The sequence below is a fragment of the Buceros rhinoceros genome, unplaced genomic scaffold, assembly GCF_000710305.1.
Source record: "Buceros rhinoceros silvestris isolate BGI_N320 unplaced genomic scaffold, ASM71030v1 scaffold6958, whole genome shotgun sequence".
Taxonomy (NCBI): Eukaryota; Metazoa; Chordata; class Aves; order Bucerotiformes; family Bucerotidae; genus Buceros; species Buceros rhinoceros.
The window spans coordinates 18,894-39,494 of NW_010427429.1; the positions used below are offsets into that span (position 1 = coordinate 18,894).

General features: G+C 39.4%; 1 protein-coding gene across 1 annotated transcript in view; it reads left to right on the forward strand.

Moving 5' to 3' along the window:
- LOC104498513 (serine/threonine-protein kinase 3) overlaps window positions 1-17,197 on the forward strand; it is a gene marked incomplete at its 3' end in the record, with an annotated part of 29,199 nt that extends 12,002 nt beyond the window's left edge. Inside the window, exons 5-6 of the mRNA XM_010141905.1 lie at window positions 16,463-16,627; window positions 17,030-17,197. Of these exons, the coding sequence (XP_010140207.1) occupies window positions 16,463-16,627; window positions 17,030-17,197 (333 nt within the window). The remainder of the gene's footprint in view (window positions 1-16,462; window positions 16,628-17,029) is intronic.
- Window positions 17,198-20,601: the final 3,404 nt, after the last annotated feature.

A 20,601-nucleotide genomic window follows, 5' to 3' on the forward strand; every position in this document is an offset into this window, starting at 1 on the left:
GAAGTAGGAACCCTTACTTGAATGCAATGGTCATTAGGATCATCATTTAGACTTGATGATCTTAAATGTCTTTTCCAGTAGGAACCCTTACTTGAATGCAATGGTCATTAGGATCATCATTTAGACTTGATGATCTTAAATGTCTTTTCCAACCTAAATATTTCTATGATCATATCAAAGTAAGTCATAGGAAAAGGTGATTGTCCCCTCATACTTGGGGAGGAAACATTATTGTGCAGTTGCTCTTGTTTCTTATCTCTAAAACTAAGAATTTACTCATCTTCCTTTTGTCTGTGTTTCCCCTACTTCAAAAGTTGTGGGTTTGGTTTCTTTTTTTGTCTAGAAAGTGAACCACATGGCCATTTGCTCTAATGGAACAAAAATGAGGGAAGCAGAATTCGAAGTTAAGGAAGTTTCTAGTGACTGTTGGGAACTTCTCATAGAGAGAGCAGCCTGACAGGAGCAGTTTTTTGTTCAAGAGGCCCAAGCAACTGCTTTGTAGTTTGAATCAACCCCTGGAACTCTACGCTTCTTCACTGAAATACTAGTGTGCCAGGCAGATTAGCAGCACTAGAGCAAGTTTGTGATGCCTCTTAGTTCATCTGAGGTGTGGCGTACATCAGTCCCAGGCAACAAACCTTAATGGCTAGTTTTGGCTCCTTTTCTTGGAGACTGATTTGGGAGGTACATTTATGTTACACAGTCAGACTGCCAACTTTGGCTTGCTGCCGAAAAGAGCAGTTCCGCTGTTAGCCTCCAGCCTAACTGATACGTTCCTGCCTTTTCCATGCCTCAGATGCAGTGATCCTTTGGCTGCAGGGTGATCTTGGCTAAGCTTGATGGGGATACTTTTTTCTCTCTAGTCTATCCTTTTCACAACTCATGAGCTAACTCGGAACTTAACCATGGCTTTATCTGATGCAAAAGAGTCATGAGGAGCGAGCAGTGGCAAAAGGGCAGGAAAGGAAGGAATGAGACTGACTTTTTCAGTCGCAGCTTGCAATAGAATGAGTTAATTACAAGGTGAAACAATACTTTTAAGTTCTGCTGTCTGCCATTAACATATTGGTGAGTACTGACACACCAGCAGTTCTGCTTCTCTGCTGATCATTTAGGGCGCAACTTGCTCATCCACTGATCATGATGAATTGAGTTATTCGAATCCCTTCTCTTTTGGGGACTAAATTCAGCTGGCTGTAGTACACCATGTAATGGCTCTGCAGTGAGTTTGAGACAACACCTTTTTATTTGGGACAGTATTGTACGTGACAAGTGTAGCAGTGTGCTATTATACAGGTGGTGTGCTATTGGGTCCAGAGGTCACGCATCTTGTATCTAAGCTGTGACTTTCTTTACATACCAATTTATTTATCAGTTTGCCTCACTTACTCTTACAGGTCATCTTCTTCCATGCTTTTTTAGCTGATAACTTTTTTTCGTGTGTTTAAGCTCTAGTGGTTAAAATGAATAGTTTTACCTGAATCTCTAGGTGCTGTGTTTGATTGTCCTCCTGGATTTGCTTTCCCTATATGCTGCTATAGGGGTACAAGTCAAACCTCTGTTACCTCTCTGAGCTAAAGGCACTTTGCTCATAAGAATGTTATTTTGAAGTTTTAAGCATTCATGTTTCTCAGTAATTTCACAGTTAAAATAGCTTTAATTTGCATGCCTTTGCTGCACTAACATACATGGGATTTGCAGCTTTAAACTGGTTATCTAAGGCCTAGTAACTCTTATGTTTTCTGCTTAAGTAGCATCTATCACAGTGTAACTTCCTTAGTTGAGCCCACATGGATTAATCAATAGCCAGCCAGTCCCTATGCAGAGGCTGAAATTCCTTCTGCACTGGCTAACTTTAACTTGTCTTGCTGGCAAAAAGTTATGGCAATGGACAAGTCCATCCTGGATATTCTGCTGACCATGTTCTGTGGGTAAGCCTCCTGGGAGGTCAGCTGAATCAATGGGCTAGTCAGCTGTGTTACTACTCAGAGACCCATCTTTAAGCAAAGACTCTTCAAGTACTTTTCTATACAGCCAGACTGAGGAAGAGGAGGAAAGAAGTTGATCCCAAATGGTCCTGGTTGCCATATTCTGTGTCTAGGCTTACAAACCAAGGTATTCTGTACTAGCTTCTACAATGTGACACAGAGGTTATTCAGTGCTTGTCTAGTAAAATTTAGTGTGGTTCTGAATAATTGACTGTTACTTACATGCCGAGTGGCATTATCTCAATTTTTAGGAATTATTTTTCCTTAGTTCTCTAGAGTAGCATTGTAAGTTCCTTGAAATGGGGTGTGGTGTCTGAATCTCAAAAGGATAGACCTTTCGTGCAACCTTGCAGTAAAACTGTATGCATCTGCTTGGAAATCAGGAGAAAATTAGTTTTCATCTTGGGTGGGGGACTGGGGAGAAGTATTTGTGTGTCATAAATAAGATGCACGTCATGTTGGTTAATTGTCATTAAAGAAGATTTAAGTTAGAGCTCCACTGTTATTCGTATGTTTCCAAAATAACTGTGTATGTATTACATACAAACAAGCCTGCTGGAAGTTCAGGAGTTGGGAAGTTTCACAACTAAGACTGGCCATACAGCATCCTCTGGTACATGTGCAGTACGGAATAGTAATTGTCCTCTCTTGCCCATTTTTTTTCTACAGGATTCAATGTTAGTGGATCATGTAATCACTATATATGTTATTAAAATAGTATATAATCTGATACATCCCAGATCTTCGTTCGCAAAGCCAAGCCATGATGATGGTATAATCTGAGGTGTGGTGTTTATTTGCAAAATGCTAAATTACTCTGAAGACAGAACTATCTTTTTCCAAACTTCGTCTGACCTTCATCTTTCCATTAAAATAAATACTTTTATTAACTCGTCAGATATTGCTATGGACATTTACAGGTCAGTTCTAAGGAGATTTGGCTTCCTGGATGATTTCTGTAGTTTCCCACCCAAGGCAGGTGCGTAAAATGTAGGACATAATTTTGTGGGCAGTCTTAAAACTGTTGGAGGCCCTGTAAAGGTAAAATGCTTATGTAATTCACTGACTTTCTGGTTTTAAAGTGTGCTTACAAAATACTACTTCAGTTCTAATGGCTGTATTTGCTGAGTTTCACATTGTTTGTATTTGCTACTGATCTATTTCTGCAGTTGGGTCACTGCTAAAAGCTGTGAGAGGCTATAATGTGTTGAGGGGGAAATTGAATTTCTGTGGTTTTTCTATCTGTGCAAACTGTCTATCTGTGTATATTCAATAGATCTCCTTGCCCTCCTGATGCTCTCTCAAGTTTCAGAAGGCAAATTTGGAGAGAGTTTAGGAGAGTGGCAGAAGTCATATCTGTGGTTCAAAATCAGTTACTTTTTTTCAATTTGAGCTGCTAAAGATTTTTCAAAGAAAAGATTGTTAGAATTACTTAATGTAAGCAACATTTTTTTTCCCCCTCTGGTATAAAGTTTTTGATAATGCCAGTTCTAAATTGCTGAAACAATAAAATGACCATGTAAACACAAAATATAAAGAAATTTATACTAATGTGTTTTAATCAGAGGTAGCTGTTTAAATGAATGTTTAATCAGATCAGTCCTCTACTGGTGCACCAGGTGATGTTGAGAGTACACCCTAGTATCAGCCTCTGAGGAATATAATTTATAGCTGGCTGTTGGTTACATTTTGAACTGCCGTTGAGCCTGGCAGTCCAGTTGTTCTTCTTGCATTGACAAATGCTGTTATACCAAAGGGTGGAAGTTTAACCTTATTGCCCCTCTGCAATGCTCTTTCTCCTCAAAGGAACTCATCACTTTTTGCCTTGAAGAGACAGAAATATCAGCCAAATTATATCTTCCCAGTTTGAGTTAACCTCTCTGTGTACTGAATTCAAAGCTGGGTAATGAAATTTGTCACAGTAGAAGAAATTAAGTCCAGTTTCATTATGGTCAGAACATGTTCCTCTTCCATATGTATTTTATTTTATAGTAAAGGAATCTGTGTTTAGAGTTGGAATAGATTTCTTGCTCTGTATTGCTGTGGTGAGGAAGTGGAGGAAATGTAGGAAAAGTGCAGGTAAAAAAGATTACTCTGTTGAAAATGGATGTTTGTTTTAGAGGTGGCGAGGGAGGAAATGAACACCGATTTGAAATAAATGATAATTGTAATTTCGAAGGGACCCCTGGAAGCCTTCTAGTTGAATCTCCTGTTACAGGAAGGTGAACTTTGAAGTTTGATTAGGTTGATCAGGACCTTGTTCAGCTGAGTTTTGAAAATCTGAAAAGGGGGAGATGCAGCAGTGTCTCTTTGGAGCCCTATGAACTGTTTTCTTCTCATATCTTAACTGGACTTCCTTTGTGACAGCTTGTGAGTGTTGTCCATTCTCCTTTTTCTTTGCCACCCCGAGAATTGTCTACCTCTACAAGGAATTTTTTTTTTTTTTGTTATCCTTCCTTTAGATTTTTTTAAAATGACATTGAAATACCTGCATTCTTGAGGCGAGACAAACCTTGCTCTGTCAGCTTGGTATATCATGTGCTGTAGTTCCTACTGCTGGACTTTCCAGTTTGTCAACATTTCATTTTTAGTAGCCTGAGGCTGGGCACAGTGTTCCAGGTTTGGGTTTACAAGTGCTAAATAAAGGGGAATATTTACTTGACCTGACTTTCTGATGGTACTTTCCTAATGAAGACCAGTATATGGTGAGCCTTCCCTACTGTTAGGGTATATTGCTGACTCATGTTCGGCTTGTCTGCTGGAGCCATCCCAGGATCTTTCCTGTAGCAATGCTACCTGCCCTGTTGATCCTTGGCTCTTACTGTTCATGGCATGGGGTTCTTCTGTCCTAGGTGTGGGTCTCTGCCTTTGAACTTCCAAGTTTGTTTTCAACCTAATTTCTCCAGCTTGCTGAGGTCCCTCTGAGTGTCAGCCTTGCCTCTTAGTGTATTGATGGCTTCCCTGTTGTTTCATGTCATCCGTAAACATGATGGGGTCATGTTCTAGTTCACTGTTTAGGTTCTTGATGATGTTGGGAGTACACCCTAGTATCAGCCTCTGAGGAGGCTGTTGGTTACATTTTGAACTGCCATTGAGCCTGGCAGTCCAGCCAGTTGTTCTTCCACGCCTCCATTATTCCCAGATCTGGCTAAAAAGGTATTATTGGACACTGTCAACAGACTTTGTGAAGTCAGACTAAATGACATCCTCAGCTCTCTCTTCATCCTCATAGGAAAATAGCCAGGTTAATTTTGGCATGATTTCGTTCCAGTCAGCTTGTGCTGGCTGTTTCCAATACCCTTTGTGTGTCTAGAAATTAGCTTCTGTGAGGATTCACCTAAGAATATCCTGGGACTGAGGATAAGCTGGCCAGCCAGTAATTCCTCAGATCATTCTTGCCTTTTTTGCAGATGGTGTCATAAGGGACATCCCCTGATGACAGTACCTTTTTAAAGTTGATAAGAAGTAGCCTTGAGTTGGTGCTAGCCAGCTCCTTGGTGCCTTTGGATGTGTCTCATCTGTTCCCGTGAACTTGTATTTGTCCAGTGTTTTTTGTTTTCCTTTTTTTTTTTTTTTCCACTGTATGTAGACTAACACAAGATCATCTTGCTATCCTCCATATTACTGCCCAGTTTCAAACCCACTCTACCCTTGGTGACCCTAATTCTGCTCTTTAGTATCCAGGTGATGCCGCTATATTTGTCTTACCCTTTAAATGCTTTGGGTTTTTCCACTTTAGCTCAGTCTGGAGTTCCTAGCTTATTCAAGATGGCCTGCTGCTGTGCTTGCTCATTATCTTGTATGTCAAGAAGGACTGTCTTCATACTTCGAGGAGGTTGCACTTGATGATCTACCAGCTCTTCAAGGTTCCATTGCCCTTTAGGTCAGCATGCCCAGGGATCACACTAATTAGCTCCTTTAACAAGCTCAGGTTTGCTATTTGGAAATCCGGTTTGTTACTTGATTTTGTCATTTCTTTCCATAACTTAACCTCCACCATCTCATAGTCGCCTGCCACTGCCATCCCTGGTGAGTTCTTACTTTGCTCGTGAGTAGCTGGTCTAGTGGAACACCTCCTATAATGAGCCTGTACAGCACCTGAATTGAAAATTACTATTGCTCGCTTCTGTGGTGTTGGGTTGTTTTTTTGTACTGCCATGTTGCCCCGCTAACACATATTGAGGTGATTGATACCAGCCTCACCCCCACAAACAGTGTCCTGTGATCAGAGGCTTCTTCCTGTCCTGAGGATGACTCCATCTACATCACATTTTTGGTTGGGTGGTTTGCAGCAGGTGGCATCATGATGGCATCCACCTTTTGGGATGCTCTTCTTATTTTGACCTATAAACTCTCATCAAGTTTAAGAATTCTATAGCAGAGCTGCATGTTTTTGTAGAGCTAAATTCTGCTCATCCTTCCTGCTTGTGGCTTGTGAGGAGCCCGCATCCATCTCTTATAGCGTGCTAGTTGTGTGAGCTATCCCATTGTGTCTCTAATTCTAGTGACATCATAGCTCTGCAGCTGTGCACAGGCTGGTAGTTCTTCCTGTTTGCATCACAGGATGTATACTTTTATATGCAGGGTTTCAGATGTACCCATCTCCACTGCTTTCTGTCACAGGGAGTGAGAAAGCCTCCTTTGGAACCCTGTCCAGTGTGTCCTTTCTTTCCCATTCTCTGTTCCTGCCCTTCGCTGAAGGCTGTGATTTCTCTTCCCTGGATGAAGCTAGTTTAAAGCTCTTCTCACTAGGTTAGGAAGACTGGCAAAGATACTCTTGGCCTCCTTTGTCAGGTAAATCCTGGTTCTTCTCAGTAGTCCCAATTCCTCTCAGGATCCTGTGTTCATAAAAACACTAATGCTTTGCTGCTGTTTGCAGGCCTGCCGGAAGGTGAGGATTTGCAGATGCATCTGCTTGAGGGTTTCCCCTTGACTGGCAGGATCAAGAAGACTACCACACTGATCCTTGTGCATTTAATACAGATTATTCAGGGTCTCCCTTGGTCATGCTGTCAGGGCCAGTGGAGATGGTGTGAACAGGTGCATAGTTTGTGAGCCAAGTGATCTATTTGCAAATATGTTTTATATAATGAAGTTGTTTTTAGCAGTGACAACTTAAGTAAGTCCTTCCTGTTTGAAAAGCATCTGATTGTGTGAACTGACCTGTGGTTAGGACTTCCATTGAGGTTCTTGACCTTATCCACAGTGCTTCGTCAGAAAAGGACTTTAAAGAATCAAACTAACTAAATCGGTGCTGACCACAAGTGTGTGTAGACATGACAGACACAGGTTATTGTGCTACTGGCTCATAATTAAAATCTGTTTTCCCATATTATCTGCACTTCGTACAGTGCTGAAAAGTCTCTATACTGTTTTGCATTTCTTCTGAGGTTGTACTCAACATCTGGTTAGCCAGTTTAGTACTTCATAGATGTCTTAGAGCAAGCTGGAACTTGGTAGTGAAGAATAAGGGCTAAGAAGTCTAATTTCCATATTCTAATTGGTTCTTTATCTGCCCATATGTGCTTATTAGTGCTACTTAAGGTTGAGCGTGTGACCATGGGAGATGCCTGAGATTTCCTGAAATTGTTTTCCATATGAGCCACTAGATATGTTTTAGATAATTTTATGTTGCTGCTAGGCTCTAGTAATTTTCAAACTACAGGTAGAAGACTCTGACCTGTTAGTGTTATCTTGAATTATCCAGTATAAAAATACCAATTTAAGGGAGAAGGTAAGATGGGGTCTGTTGCATACTATATTCAAAAATGTTTCACAAAACTTGTTACTGGAATTACATGGTCTAACACAAATCTGAAAACATAAATCTGAAAAAATATCAACTGATCATCCCCTGTGCAGTGAATGGTCATTGTTGTATTTATTGTGGCTTATTTTCTGTATGTTTTTATGTGCAGCATGACTTGAGCTTAGAAAGAAGAATGACACTTGCTGCCTTGCTTCCTTCATATGATCCTATGCCTAAGTTGTTATAATTGAATATTCTCCTATGGTAGTGAGGTCTTGTTCTGTCCATTACTGTAATACTGAAGTGACCTCTTAGTTATAATGTAGGAGGAAGATGGGATCATCTCCATTAGTTTGAGGCAATTAGTGAAAGTCTTAGATCAAACCTTGTCATTGTAACTTAGAAGTTACCTCACTCAAGGTATAGGCTGTAATGTTGCTCAAAGAATGCTGTCTTTACCCAGAGCATGCAGATCTGGTTTAAAAAAGAAGTCTGAAATGTTTTTGCTCTTAGGGCCGCTTTCCTTGAACTTCACTTTAGGAGAGTGTAGTATCGTTGAAGCTTGTGGCAGACAGTGGAAACCGGAGTCTAGCATTGACGTCAGGCTAGAGCTGCTGTAACAGCTCTCTTTGAAGTTTTCTGCCTGAATTCGTAAGTTATACTTCAACTGTTAAAAGCGAGATGGGTATCGTAGTAACTCATCTCTTCTTCCCTGCTCCCTTGCTCATCTCATTTATGTGAAGCCTTGTCTTCACATAAATGAAGACTCAAAGGTATGGGATTATGGTAAGATTGGTGGTGTTCATAGCTTCTGGTGGATGAATGGTTATACCATGGCACCTCTATTTGCCATGAGAGTGGACTTACCAATGGGCTTGACCTAGCTGGACTGTTGAAATGCAGTAATCTGATACTTCCTGGAAGCATCAGGCTTAATGTGCCTGTATTACTTGGTGTTAAAAGCAGCTGGGAATGGACTTAGGCAGTTAAAACAATTCATCTGACCCAGACCTCTTCAGAGGGGGCCCTCAGGAAGGAGAATGACTGAGGAGAGGACTGGTAGATGAGTTGTCCCAACAGCTGTGTGGATTAGGTAGTGTGAGAGAGACTATAAATACACTCTTAAGTCTCCGTTGTGCATGGTACCCATAGCCAGTTAGATGTAAATATGTAGAGTAGCTCATCTCCTCATAATGTGGAACACCTGAATTTGCTATGTTCTGCTTTGCTCTAAATTTCCATTTTAAAGTTTGGCTTCATGGCCAGTGTTTTTATGTAGGCTATAAAGTTGTTAACCTTTAGCATTCACATTCATTTTAACATGTAACTTGCATGTGGTTTTGATGATGAAGGATTTGAAGCTGCTTCATGACTGAGATATTTAGAGGGTAGCACCAGCCTATCAAAGGGACTCAGCATACAGAATTAGAACTAGCCAAAGATACCAACAGATAAATGTTCCACAGGATTTTAAATGAGGATCTTGACACAACTGGAAATTGGAAACAAAGTAGAAAGATAATGTCTGCGAAATTATTCTAAGGTGCAAGGTATGGAGCATGCTATGCTGATGGAAGAATGGTGCTGTGTGTTTAAGAGCTCAGAATAAAATAAACATGATACTTATATGATCAGGAATAGTACAAAATAAGAACCATACATCCAGACCAGGATAGCAACATTGACTGTAACATTTTCCTAGTATTAAATATTAACTGATTTTGTTTCTTTTAAAAGTGATTGTGATTATCAATGGCACTACTTCTATGTCATCAAGTTACTTTTAGAACTAGAGAGTACTGGATGTTAAGTAGATGACAAACTTTGCGCTATGACAGGGCATATTATGCACTCGTGTTTAGCTCTTTCTAAGGTGAAAGTCACTTTCAGGGACATGGGCACTACACTACATATGCAGTGATTTTTAACTGTCCTTGTGAGGAGAGACTGAGATTTAGGACAAAGAAAGGAGGGGGCAAAATTAGGAAGTATTTTGATGTAAATTCAAAGAGTTTTTTTGAGGTTTTGCAAGATTTTTGTGATTAAATGAATAATTGGATGAGCTTTGGGTCTGTTTTTTTTATACTTTTGGTCCCTTGTTGCTTCCAAGAATCAATAGGCTCAAAAAGTATATTTGCATCAGGCTTGCATTAGTTTATGAGTGAACTAGTCTCTGTGTTATGTAAGTAAGAACTATATATTGTGTGGTGGTGTATTTAAAAAAAGTTTTTTTTATATATTTCCCAACCAAACAGGTTTTTTGGTACCTTGTCTATACAAAGACACCAGCTGTTGATGCCTTTAGTTAATCTGCCTTTAGTTAATCTACCTTCAGTTAATCTGCCTTCAGGAATATGTCCTTTTAATGCAAATTTAGAATGGTGGAATGCATTGTAAAATCCAAATGAGGTTAACTGATATGCTTATTGCAGGGGAAAAATAGAATAGAATATTTCAGTTGGGAGGAATCTACAATGATCATCTAGTTCAACTGCCTCAGCACTTTAGGGCTTGTTAAAGTTAAAGCATGTTATTAAGGTCATTGTCCAAATGCCTCTTAAACACTGATAGGCTTCAGGCATCAGTGACCTCTCTAGGAAGCTTGTTCCAATGTTCGACCACCCTCTCAGTAAAGAAAGGCTTCCTAATGTCCAGCCTAATCCTCCTGTGGCACAGCTTTGAACCATTCCTACGCATCCTGTCGCTGGATACCAGGGAGAAGAGATCAGCACCTTCTTCTCTACTTCCCTCCTCAGGAAGCTGTAGAGAGCAATGAGGTCACCTCTCAGCCTCCTTTTCTTCTGATTATACAATCCCCAAATCCTTACTTGCTCCTCATAGGACGTTCCTTCCAGCTTTGTTGCCCTCCTCTGGACATACTCAAGGACCTTTGTATCCTTCTTTATTCGTGGGTCCCAGAACTGCACACAGCGCTCAAGGTGAGGCTGCACCAACGCTGGACACAGTGGCACAGTCACCACTTTTGACTGGCTGGTTACGCTGTGTTTGATGCTCCCCAGGACGCAGTTTTCCCTCTTGGCTGCCAGGACACGCGGAGGAATCTACAATGATCATCTAGTTCAACTGCCTCAGCACTTTAGGGCTTGTTAAAGTTAAAGCATGTTATTAAGGTCATTGTCCAAATGCCTCTTAAACACTGATAGGCTTCAGGCATCAGTGACCTCTCTAGGAAGCTTGTTCCAATGTTCGACCACCCTCTCAGTAAAGAAAGGCTTCCTAATGTCCAGCCTAATCCTCCTGTGGCACAGCTTTGAACCATTCCTACGCATCCTGTCGCTGGATACCAGGGAGAAGAGATCAGCACCTTCTTCTCTACTTCCCTCCTCAGGAAGCTGTAGAGAGCAATGAGGTCACCTCTCAGCCTCCTTTTCTTCTGATTATACAATACCCAAATCCTTACTTGCTCCTCATAGGACGTTCCTTCCAGCTTTGTTGCCCTCCTCTGGACATACTCAAGGACCTTTGTATCCTTCTTTATTCGTGGGTCCCAGAACTGCACACAGCGCTCAAGGTGAGGCTGCACCAACGCTGGACACAGTGGCACAGTCACCACTTTTGACTGGCTGGGGTCGCTTGGGTTTGTGCTTCTCCAGGACGACACAGTGGCACAGTCACCACTTTTGACTGGCTGGTTACGCTGTGTTTGATGCTCCCCAGGACGCAGTTTTCCCTCTTGGCTGCCAGGACACGCTGCTGACTCGCGCTGAGCCTGCTGTCGAGCAGCACCCCCAGATCCCTTTCTGCAGGGCTGCTCTTCAGCTGCTCGTCTCCCAGTTTATACTTGTGCCCAGCGTTACTCCATCCCAGGTGCAGAATCCAGCATTTGGACTTGTTAAATCTCATCCCATTAATCATAGCCCAATGCTCCAATCTATCTAGATCCCTCTGCAAGGCCTCTTGTCTTTCAAGAGAGACAACAGCACCTCTGAGTTTGGTATCATCAGCAAACCTGCTAATGGTGCATTCAACTCTTGCATCCAGATCGTTGACCAATACATTGAACAAAGTTGGCCCTAGAATTTACCCCTGAGCAACGGTGGCAGGTTACCAGCCAGGTGTAGCTCCATTCACTGCAACCCTTTGAGCCTTGCCCTTCAGCCAGGTCTCTCCCTGAGCTTTCCTGTTACTGCTGTTTCTGATAGACAGCAGGTGACTTTCACTTCTGTGGGCATTTCTGACCACTGTATGTATTTTGTTGTTACTTAAATAATACTTACTTTTGTAACACGTAGCCATGCTAGAGCTCTACTGATGGTCCCCAGATGCTGTAGAGATCAACGTACCGTAGAACTCGCTCTCCTCTGGTTTGCTGGATTCACAGTCCGTAGCTTCTTTGCCAGTTTTTGGTACGAGTGTTCTGTTACCCTCTCCTTTTGAGAGTTTGATTTTGCTGTGCAGCTACAAAAGCATTTCTCTATCTAAAGCTGATCCAAAGATCTCCAAAAATTGGTTTAACTACCAGGTTTTTTTCTAGAACTAAAGTTAGGGACTTACCTTCTTAGGACCACAACATTCTGAAGAGACACCTTCTCTGCAGAGCCTTCTAAGCACAATTTCTTATAATACTTCTTTCTAGATGAAAGTGGGCAGTGAGTTGAATGCCTGTCTTGCTATACATTTGTCAGAGCTCAGTATTGGTTTTTGATGCATGTTCAGAATTAGTTACGTGGAAGTCTTTGATTCAGGACACTGTGGTGTTTCTGAACTAGGGTGGATTCAGCAAAGCTCTATTGGAAAGTGTTATGCTCAGCACGTCATAAATACGGTATCTTGAATGGTTTGCTAATAGCCAGAGCTTAAATTCATGTAGTATGAGTCTTCAGATCATCACAGTTTTAGGGTACTTCACCACAAAATTATTAGTTCACGTAATGAGAATTGTCTCTTTCTCTTTCCTACTGACTCTACTTCAGTTTATCTTACAGTCGATTTATAGTCCCTTCTTTAAGGGCTCCAGGTAGAGAGTTTTACTCCTTCCGTCCAATGCCAGGAAAATCATCTTGTCTGAGCTGTATGTAAGAGTTTTCACTTCTCCTGACGTACAGTCCTTGAAGCAGCACAGCAGTCAGCATAAAGTAGCATAGATAAAAGCTTTGAGCAGTGTGCCACTGAATAGAAACACTGAAAGATCTCAGACAGATGGCAGCCAAGGAATGCATAATGCTCAGCAGAGGTGGTAGCTGCTTGCTGTGGAGCATAGAGCTAATGCCACCATTGCTTTTATCCTCCGCTTGCATAGGAGAAGGTTTGTAAAAGTCCCTGGGACTCTTTGGATATAGCAACACACATACTTGCTTGGAATGCAGTGCCAGTTTGAGGAGCTTCTACTCTGCTACATCCTTCTTGACTATACCTTGAATTGAATTGGGGAACTGATTTGCTGGAAAAATAGTTTGGCAGACAGCCTTATTTTTAACTAGGGTCAGTTACAGGTGTTCAGTGGAAGGGCTGACACAGTGGGAATTGCTACTGTAGATTGCAGTGAAAAGAGGGACTGGGGCTTGGCACTGCCATTTAAATAAGTGTATTCGTAACTGTGCCCTTGGGGTCCATGGCCAGGTTTTATGAGACTGGATAAAAGCTGGAAAAGCAAAGTGGTTCTGTTTGTTAAATCATTAAAACTTGTTATGAGCAACTCAAGTGCTGATAATCTTGCTGACTAATCGTTTTTTTCTTTCTGTTGAGTTATTCTGTTGGCTTAGAGTGAATCTGAGTGGGTCTTTTGTTTCTTGAGGGCTTTTGGAAGTTTTGGCTTTTTTTTTGGAGGAAGGTGTAGATGTGTACTAAAGCTTTCAAAACTGAAAGTGGAAGGAATTGCTATTGCTTAATTTAATTTCTGTGTAGGATTGGAAAAGTAGAGAAATTGAAGAAAAATACAACCAAGTGTTGCAGCCAAATTGGAACATTCATCTTAGTTTCGCAGTTTCTTGCATTTCTAAGAATGTATTAAGTTCGTTTGCTTAGTTCTTTTATTAAAGCATCAATGTACTGTAATTGAACAGCATTTTAGTTGCACGAATAGTTTCTTTGCACTTCCTTGAGAAATTATATCGCATGGAATGAATTGTGTGTGTGTTTTTGCTTTTATTCCAGAATAAATGTTGATGAAAATCTGAGAAGTATTTTAAGGGGTTCTGGTACCTGTTTCTTGGGTGACACTTGTTCAGGAGCATACGCGTGCCTATTATGTCGATCTAAAGCAACGAAGATAAACGACTGACCTAACTGATGACTTAGTAGTCCATGTAGTTTATGAAGCAGATAAATGATAATTTTTTTTTTTTTTACTGTATTGTATTTTCTTCGGTAATAAAATGTCTGTCAGCTTGTTGCTAGTTGATACTTGCAACTTACTGTCGCATCATTTGTGATAGTGTATGAGTTCTGCAACATATTAAATTAGGAAGAGGAGCATTTTGGGCTGTCCAGTCTACATCACCTCTTTCTAACAGGTGTTTAGTCATTGATAATTTTTTTTTAATGCTTTAAACCTGAAGTGTCTAGTCTGCTTAGAAAAAAAGGTCAAGCAAAAGAGTTTTTAGTGTTTCCTTTGTGATGCTTTTACAGAGTTCAGTAAATATCCCTGTTGTGATTTTTTCCCCCCCTTACTCTTCAGATTTTCAGTTTTGTTTCTCAGTTTGTGTTCAGTTACTTGAATAATTTGAGATTACCTTTCTGTTCATCCTGACTGAAAAATAAACAGCAAACACGATATGAAAGAGAACTTGGTACAACTTCGCAAAATGTGCTGTTTGCTTCAGGAACTCTAAAGCTCTAAAGAGCCTCAACTCTTCTGCATTAATTGTCAGAAGTAACTGAAGGCCACGCTGTTACTAAAGAACATAATGGACCCTGTTAAAAATTCAGCATGGCCATAAATGGTAGTATTCTAGTAAGCATTACGTAAAATACTATGTTTTTTACAGACCAGAAGATATTAACAGGCCACAACTACTTTGAAAGTTGCGGGCTGACTTGTTGCCTTATCTTCACATGGTGATAGTTGTGCTTATTGAAATGTGGCTCATCTTTTAAACTCTATTTAGGGCCAGCTATGTTAAGATCTCTGGTTCAATTCACGACTTCATAGTGTGTTAATAATGTGGTACCTTATAGCAAAGCTCATGTAGATTATCTACACTTAATATTAAGAACTAATAGGAAACTCTTGCATAGACTGCAAATTAATTAAAATTGTTTGTATATGTTGAAAAAAAATACAGCATTTCTGGCTGAAATTGAAGGGCTGTATGTTCAGTCAGTTTGTATTTTCCTGTGAGGACCTAATCTACTAATGGTCGAGTTATGCAGGTAACTTAAAAGAGCCCGAAAGTTCAGTGGGAGTTCATTCTCTGTGTCAGTCAGCAACAAGAAAAGAACAACTGTGTAAGAAAAAGCCCGTAGCATCTGTTTGGCATCCATTGTCTGTCATTTCTGTAATTGCCTACAGTTACAGGAACAAGCGATAATAGTTACTGGCACCTTCGAGCATAATCCTGACCTCTTAGTTGTCCTTTTTCAGGGCTAAGTAGGGTTTTGGGAAGGTCATTGGGGCACAGCTGTATGGATGTTCTTCTACAGCTTTGTGTCAGTATGGAGTGCAGGCAGAAATATTTCTTTTCAAAACTTAGCTTTTACTTACATCCTGTAAAAAAAACCGAAGTCACTAGGCTTAAAAGGAATGGCTTACTTGACAGACTTTGGTAGAATTCTATGAGCTAGTTAGGTGCTGCTTGGGTGTTTGTATTTCTGCATGTTGTGTTATCTCCCAATAGATAAAAAGTAGCAAAGTGTCCCTGATTAATATATTTTTTGCAAATTTTGTGGTAAGTAGTTATTTGGCTATTTTCTGTATACCTTTATCCTTGCTTGTATGTGGTGGTTTTTTTGTCTGTTTTTCTTTTAATTTATTTTTTTCTTACAAAGAAGCTCTTAATTCACCTTCTCTAATTTGTGAATGGCCAGCAATGAGAAACTAATAGTAGTGCAGTTAAGAATAGCTGGCAGACAAAAGCTTGATACTACTAATTGTAGACTTAGCAGTCATTTCATATGAAGAAATTTGAGAAATAAAGAAAACATGGCATTCCTTTAATTTCTTCCCAAATGTAGGACTGTACTAGTTTGTTGGTCAAACCATGTAAAGAACTTAAGAACATGGATGTCTGAGGAATAGCTGTAGTCTTCCACAGGAGAGAAAGGGCTATCTCTCTCTTTTTTTTTTTTTTTTTTCTACAGAAGTATTCTGGTGTTAGTTGTCTAGTCCAGTGGTTACCCGCCTTGTTCTGACAAAAGTAATGTATAACTTGACAATTTGTGTTTGATCGTAGTGATAAGTGTGTTAGTTGTATATTGTGGAAGCTGTGCAGCAGTCTTTATGAAGGATGTCAACATCTAAAGGGTAGAAACTTCTGACTGACAAGCAGGAGAATATGCATGTTGTGGCATCTGATCTGCATCAATCAGGGCCTTCATTTCATAGATCTCTAATTGGTCTCTAGATGCGTAAGAATTTATCTATATGGATCAAGTTAGTAGATCAGAATTTTGAATTTTAAATGCTGTTGGGCACGTTTCTGTGTTAAAATAACTGAGGTACATTGTCTGTTATTCATAATAATCAGTATTAAAGATCATGTTTTAAATAGTTCAAATATATAGACTCTATGTGTATACCTAAAAACGGTTTTGCATTTTCTTGCAGCTAACAGAAGATGAAATTGCAACTATTCTGAAATCTACTCTTAAAGGACTTGAATACTTACACTTTATGAGAAAAATACATAGAGATATAAAGGCTGGAAACATCCTTCTTAACACTGAGGGGCATGCAAAATTAGCTGATTTTGGTGTGGCTGGCCAGTTAACAGTAAGTGCCCATGGAAAGAGCATATAAAAATGCTTTAGTGCTCCTAAGCATGTTCTTTTGTCTTGAATTTTGTGTCTGAGGAGTGACTAGTGGCAGTGATAGAGCTAACATTCTTTATCATGGCAAGTGCTTAATGTATTGCAAAGCTATTTAGTTGTTTATTTTTATAACCCAGTGTACTTCAAATGCCTGATGATCCAACTTGAAGCATTTGTTTGATGTTTATTATCGTCCTCTCTTTGACTTCTGTAGGCTGGTGGGCTGGATCTGTTTGGTCTTCACTGGAAGTCACTACCATTTGACCTTTGGGTGGCTAACTTAACTTTTAGAATTGTATAGAATTAATATATGTATCTGAAAATAAGCATCTCTGTTCTAATTGGATAAATAATGTAATTACAGGATACAATGGCGAAACGTAACACTGTTATAGGAACTCCATTTTGGATGGCTCCTGAAGTAATACAAGAGATAGGGTATAACTGCGTGGCAGACATCTGGTCCCTCGGTATCACTTCAATAGAAATGGCAGAAGGAAAGCCTCCATATGCTGATATTCATCCAATGAGGGTAAGTTTGTGTGGTGGTGTCTTCTTGTTTCTTGTATTAAAAAAGGTAAAAACCCCTAATACTGGAATAATAAATCTTGTTTATGGACCAAGTTTTTAAGAATAAGGATTTTTACTTGGTGTCTTGCTTCCTATTAACTGCAGTTTGCCTGTGTTTTAACTGGTCTCTGTAAGGTTTCAGAATGCTTTTGTCTCCACTTGAGAGAGAGCTAAAACTGTAAGTGCTTAACTGACATGACAGCAACATAGAGCCTACTTGATATTGTACCTGCTCTTTGAGTTCCATAACCAAGAGGCTGTCCTCCTTTGAAAGGGAGTTTTGAAGTAAAGATGACTTAAAGAAGGATTCAGAATTGTCCAATGTGAGCACAGCTAATATTAATAACCTCTGACAGTTTTTATTTATTACTGACTCTAATATCTCCTACTGAATCAGTTTACTTGTTACAAAATAAAATGTAAATAGAATGAGTCGCTTTATGAGAAGTAGCAGTTATAAAGGAATTACTTGGAGAAGTTTATGGAGATCAATGTTTATCTAGGAATTAGTGTTGTCACTGTTAGTCATGCCTTTTTTTTTTTTTTTTTGAAATGAGCTAGAGAGTAGATTCACTGATTGCACTGAGAATCAATAAATATTCCATTCTTGAATTGTTTATACCTAAAGCCCATTTGATATTAATAAAGCACTTTATATTGCTAAAAGCAGATTGTTTTTTCATCTGTGATTTGGTGCAAAAATGGCATGCATGCTACATTATTCAGTTTTCTTTTGTTGGTGCCTCATGTAGAAGGATCTTCGTATAAGGAAGCCATCAGTGTTGAAAGAGAAAGGTGCTATTCATATATGATTACTGTTCATGTGTATGATGAGTTCAAGTGTATTTAGTGCTGCTGGGTTCTTGATTTTTGTTTGTGGGATTTTTGAATTTTTTTTTTTTTTGGTATGTGCTTTCTGCAGCAGAGTTGTTTCCTGAAGTCTTATGTCAATGCGCAGTTTGGTGTTTGGTTAAAGTTAGTGGGTGTTTTGCAATTATAAACATCACATAATTACGGAAGCAAAACTTAGTAATTTTCCAACACTGTATTTTTTTTTCCTGTGTAATTAACTATTTTAAAATTACTGTTCAAACACAGTAATTCAGATGAAAATACTCAGATGAAAGCTGAGAACAAAATAGGTATCTCTGAAGCTTGTTTTTGATGGAAATTTAAGATGAAATAACATGGGAAAAATATTTTGAAGCACTATTGATTATGAATTAAATACATTTGATCGGGTTTTGGTTGTACTCTTAATGAAAATGTCTTAATTACGTCTGAGTTCATTTTAACGTCATTATATGTACTAGCTGTTGAAAGGTGAAGACTACATTTTCAGAGAGGATTTCTATCCTCTCTGAAATGCATGACAGTGTCTTTTATCCTCTCTGAAATGCATGACAGTGTCTTTTATCCTCTCTGAAATGCATGACAGTAGCTGCTTATAAAGCAAAGGTAACCGAGTTTGAAAGCTTGTGAATCTGTTTAATTCTTGTAATCAAATGAATGCTATCAAAGGCCGAAGTAATTTAACCCAACAATTTAGATTACATAGAACATGTGTTCTTGTTAATAAATTATGTTACGGTTTTTAAGAGCTTGTATGCAGTCAGTATTCTTTTGTGTATTTGATACCTACAGTTTTTCTTAAGTTTTATTAGTGAGTTGTTACAGTGGTTAACAAGAAATACACAGATTTGGGTTGCAATAGTTTTCCCAGTGTCATATGATATAGCTTCATAGGACTTCTGGACATATGCAGATGCTTTCCTACTTTGTTTTAGTTATGATACACAATTGATACAGGCAAGCATGAAAGCTTGGGCAAATTTTCATTGCTTTTTCTAGATGTTGCTGGAGTTTGTGGTATTTATGTAAGGCACAATTTCGTTACTTGGGAATGCGAGTTGAAATTACCATATACACTATTTTGCTGTACGCTGGTTGGCGCTGCCACAAAGGTAATGCATTGCCAGTAGGCCATTTCCTTGTCAACTGCATTTAGAGCTTAATGGAAATATTACATGACTTCTTTAAACAAGTGTTTTGGCAGAGAGGAAATAGCAGATTCCATGCAAACAAGCATAGCTTCTTCTGCTTAACCACACTCTAGCTACTTCAAAGAACTGTACTAGTTTCAGCTAGGAAAGAAAAGTTGGAGGTACAAAATGGAATTTCATGTGAGGGAAAGAAACAACAGGGATTTAAGTATTCCTGTTTTAGTATATTTGACTACGGAACTGTCATCAGCTATTTTGCTTGTCTCTGCTGCAAACCTGAGTTCAACAGAATCTGCAGTTATCATACTTGGTTTGAAGCTCAAAGGTCAAGACCATTTGCTAGCCCAGTAAGTCTAATGTGTTATTCACACAAGAATTATGGAATGCTTCACATGCTTGATATCAGGGTCCTTTTGTGTTATTGCTAATGATGTAAACTGAAACTTCGGTATTTTCCCAGAGTTTTTATCAAAGAAGAAGTGTTTTTGAGTAGTTTAAAGGAGGAAAAAAAATGCAGATGTCGTCCAGGTTGCCCTGAAACGTGGTGATACAGCTGCTGGAAATAGTAAGGAATTTGCTGATAAGTCAAAAATCACTCGAGATAGATAACTTCATCCACGCAGCAGGGCTAAAAGCATATTGATTGCAGTAGTCTGTGCAGCAGCCAGGGTTAATGTGCCTAGCGGCGTTTGCATTTGATTGCTCTGCTTTTAGTTGCTCTGCTGGGATGAACAGTTATGAATTGATAGTGGAGCTAATGAAAGGGTGCTTCAGTGTGGTTCTAGAGCAAGGCTCTTATCCCCTACTCTGGAGCTGCAGTGATATAACAACTGTGTTCCCATGTCCTCCATTGACTGCAACATGTGTGCTGTCCTGTAGTGATAAAGTATTTATGTCCTACTACTGTCTGAATTTAATTCAAACCATTAACTGATTTGTTCAGTCTCTCTTCTTCATGCATCCTCTGTCTTTATTATTTGTTTGCTTCTTAAAAAAAATGCCTATAATGGAAACAAAGTTTGGCACTGTTTTGCTCTAGTAGTTGTGATTTAGCTTTTCAGTTAAAAACTGGCAACATGCTCTTGAAGTATCTTCCATGTTTGCTAATCAAGCCACGATCTCAAATTTGTCGTGTAAAATAGTTGTTTCCGGTGGAAGATCCTTGAAACTTCAAAGTTTTTAATTGATTGTAATCTACCTGCTGCTGATATTTGCCTTTATTAACAAGTAGATTACCTTTATGGCTAAGTGTTGTTAATCTTAACCTTCAGAATGTCTGCTTTTTGAGTTCCTTTCTTTAGCATCACCAAAAATTTTCCTTGTATTCATGCAATGACATGATAATTTATTGCTGTAAGGCTGT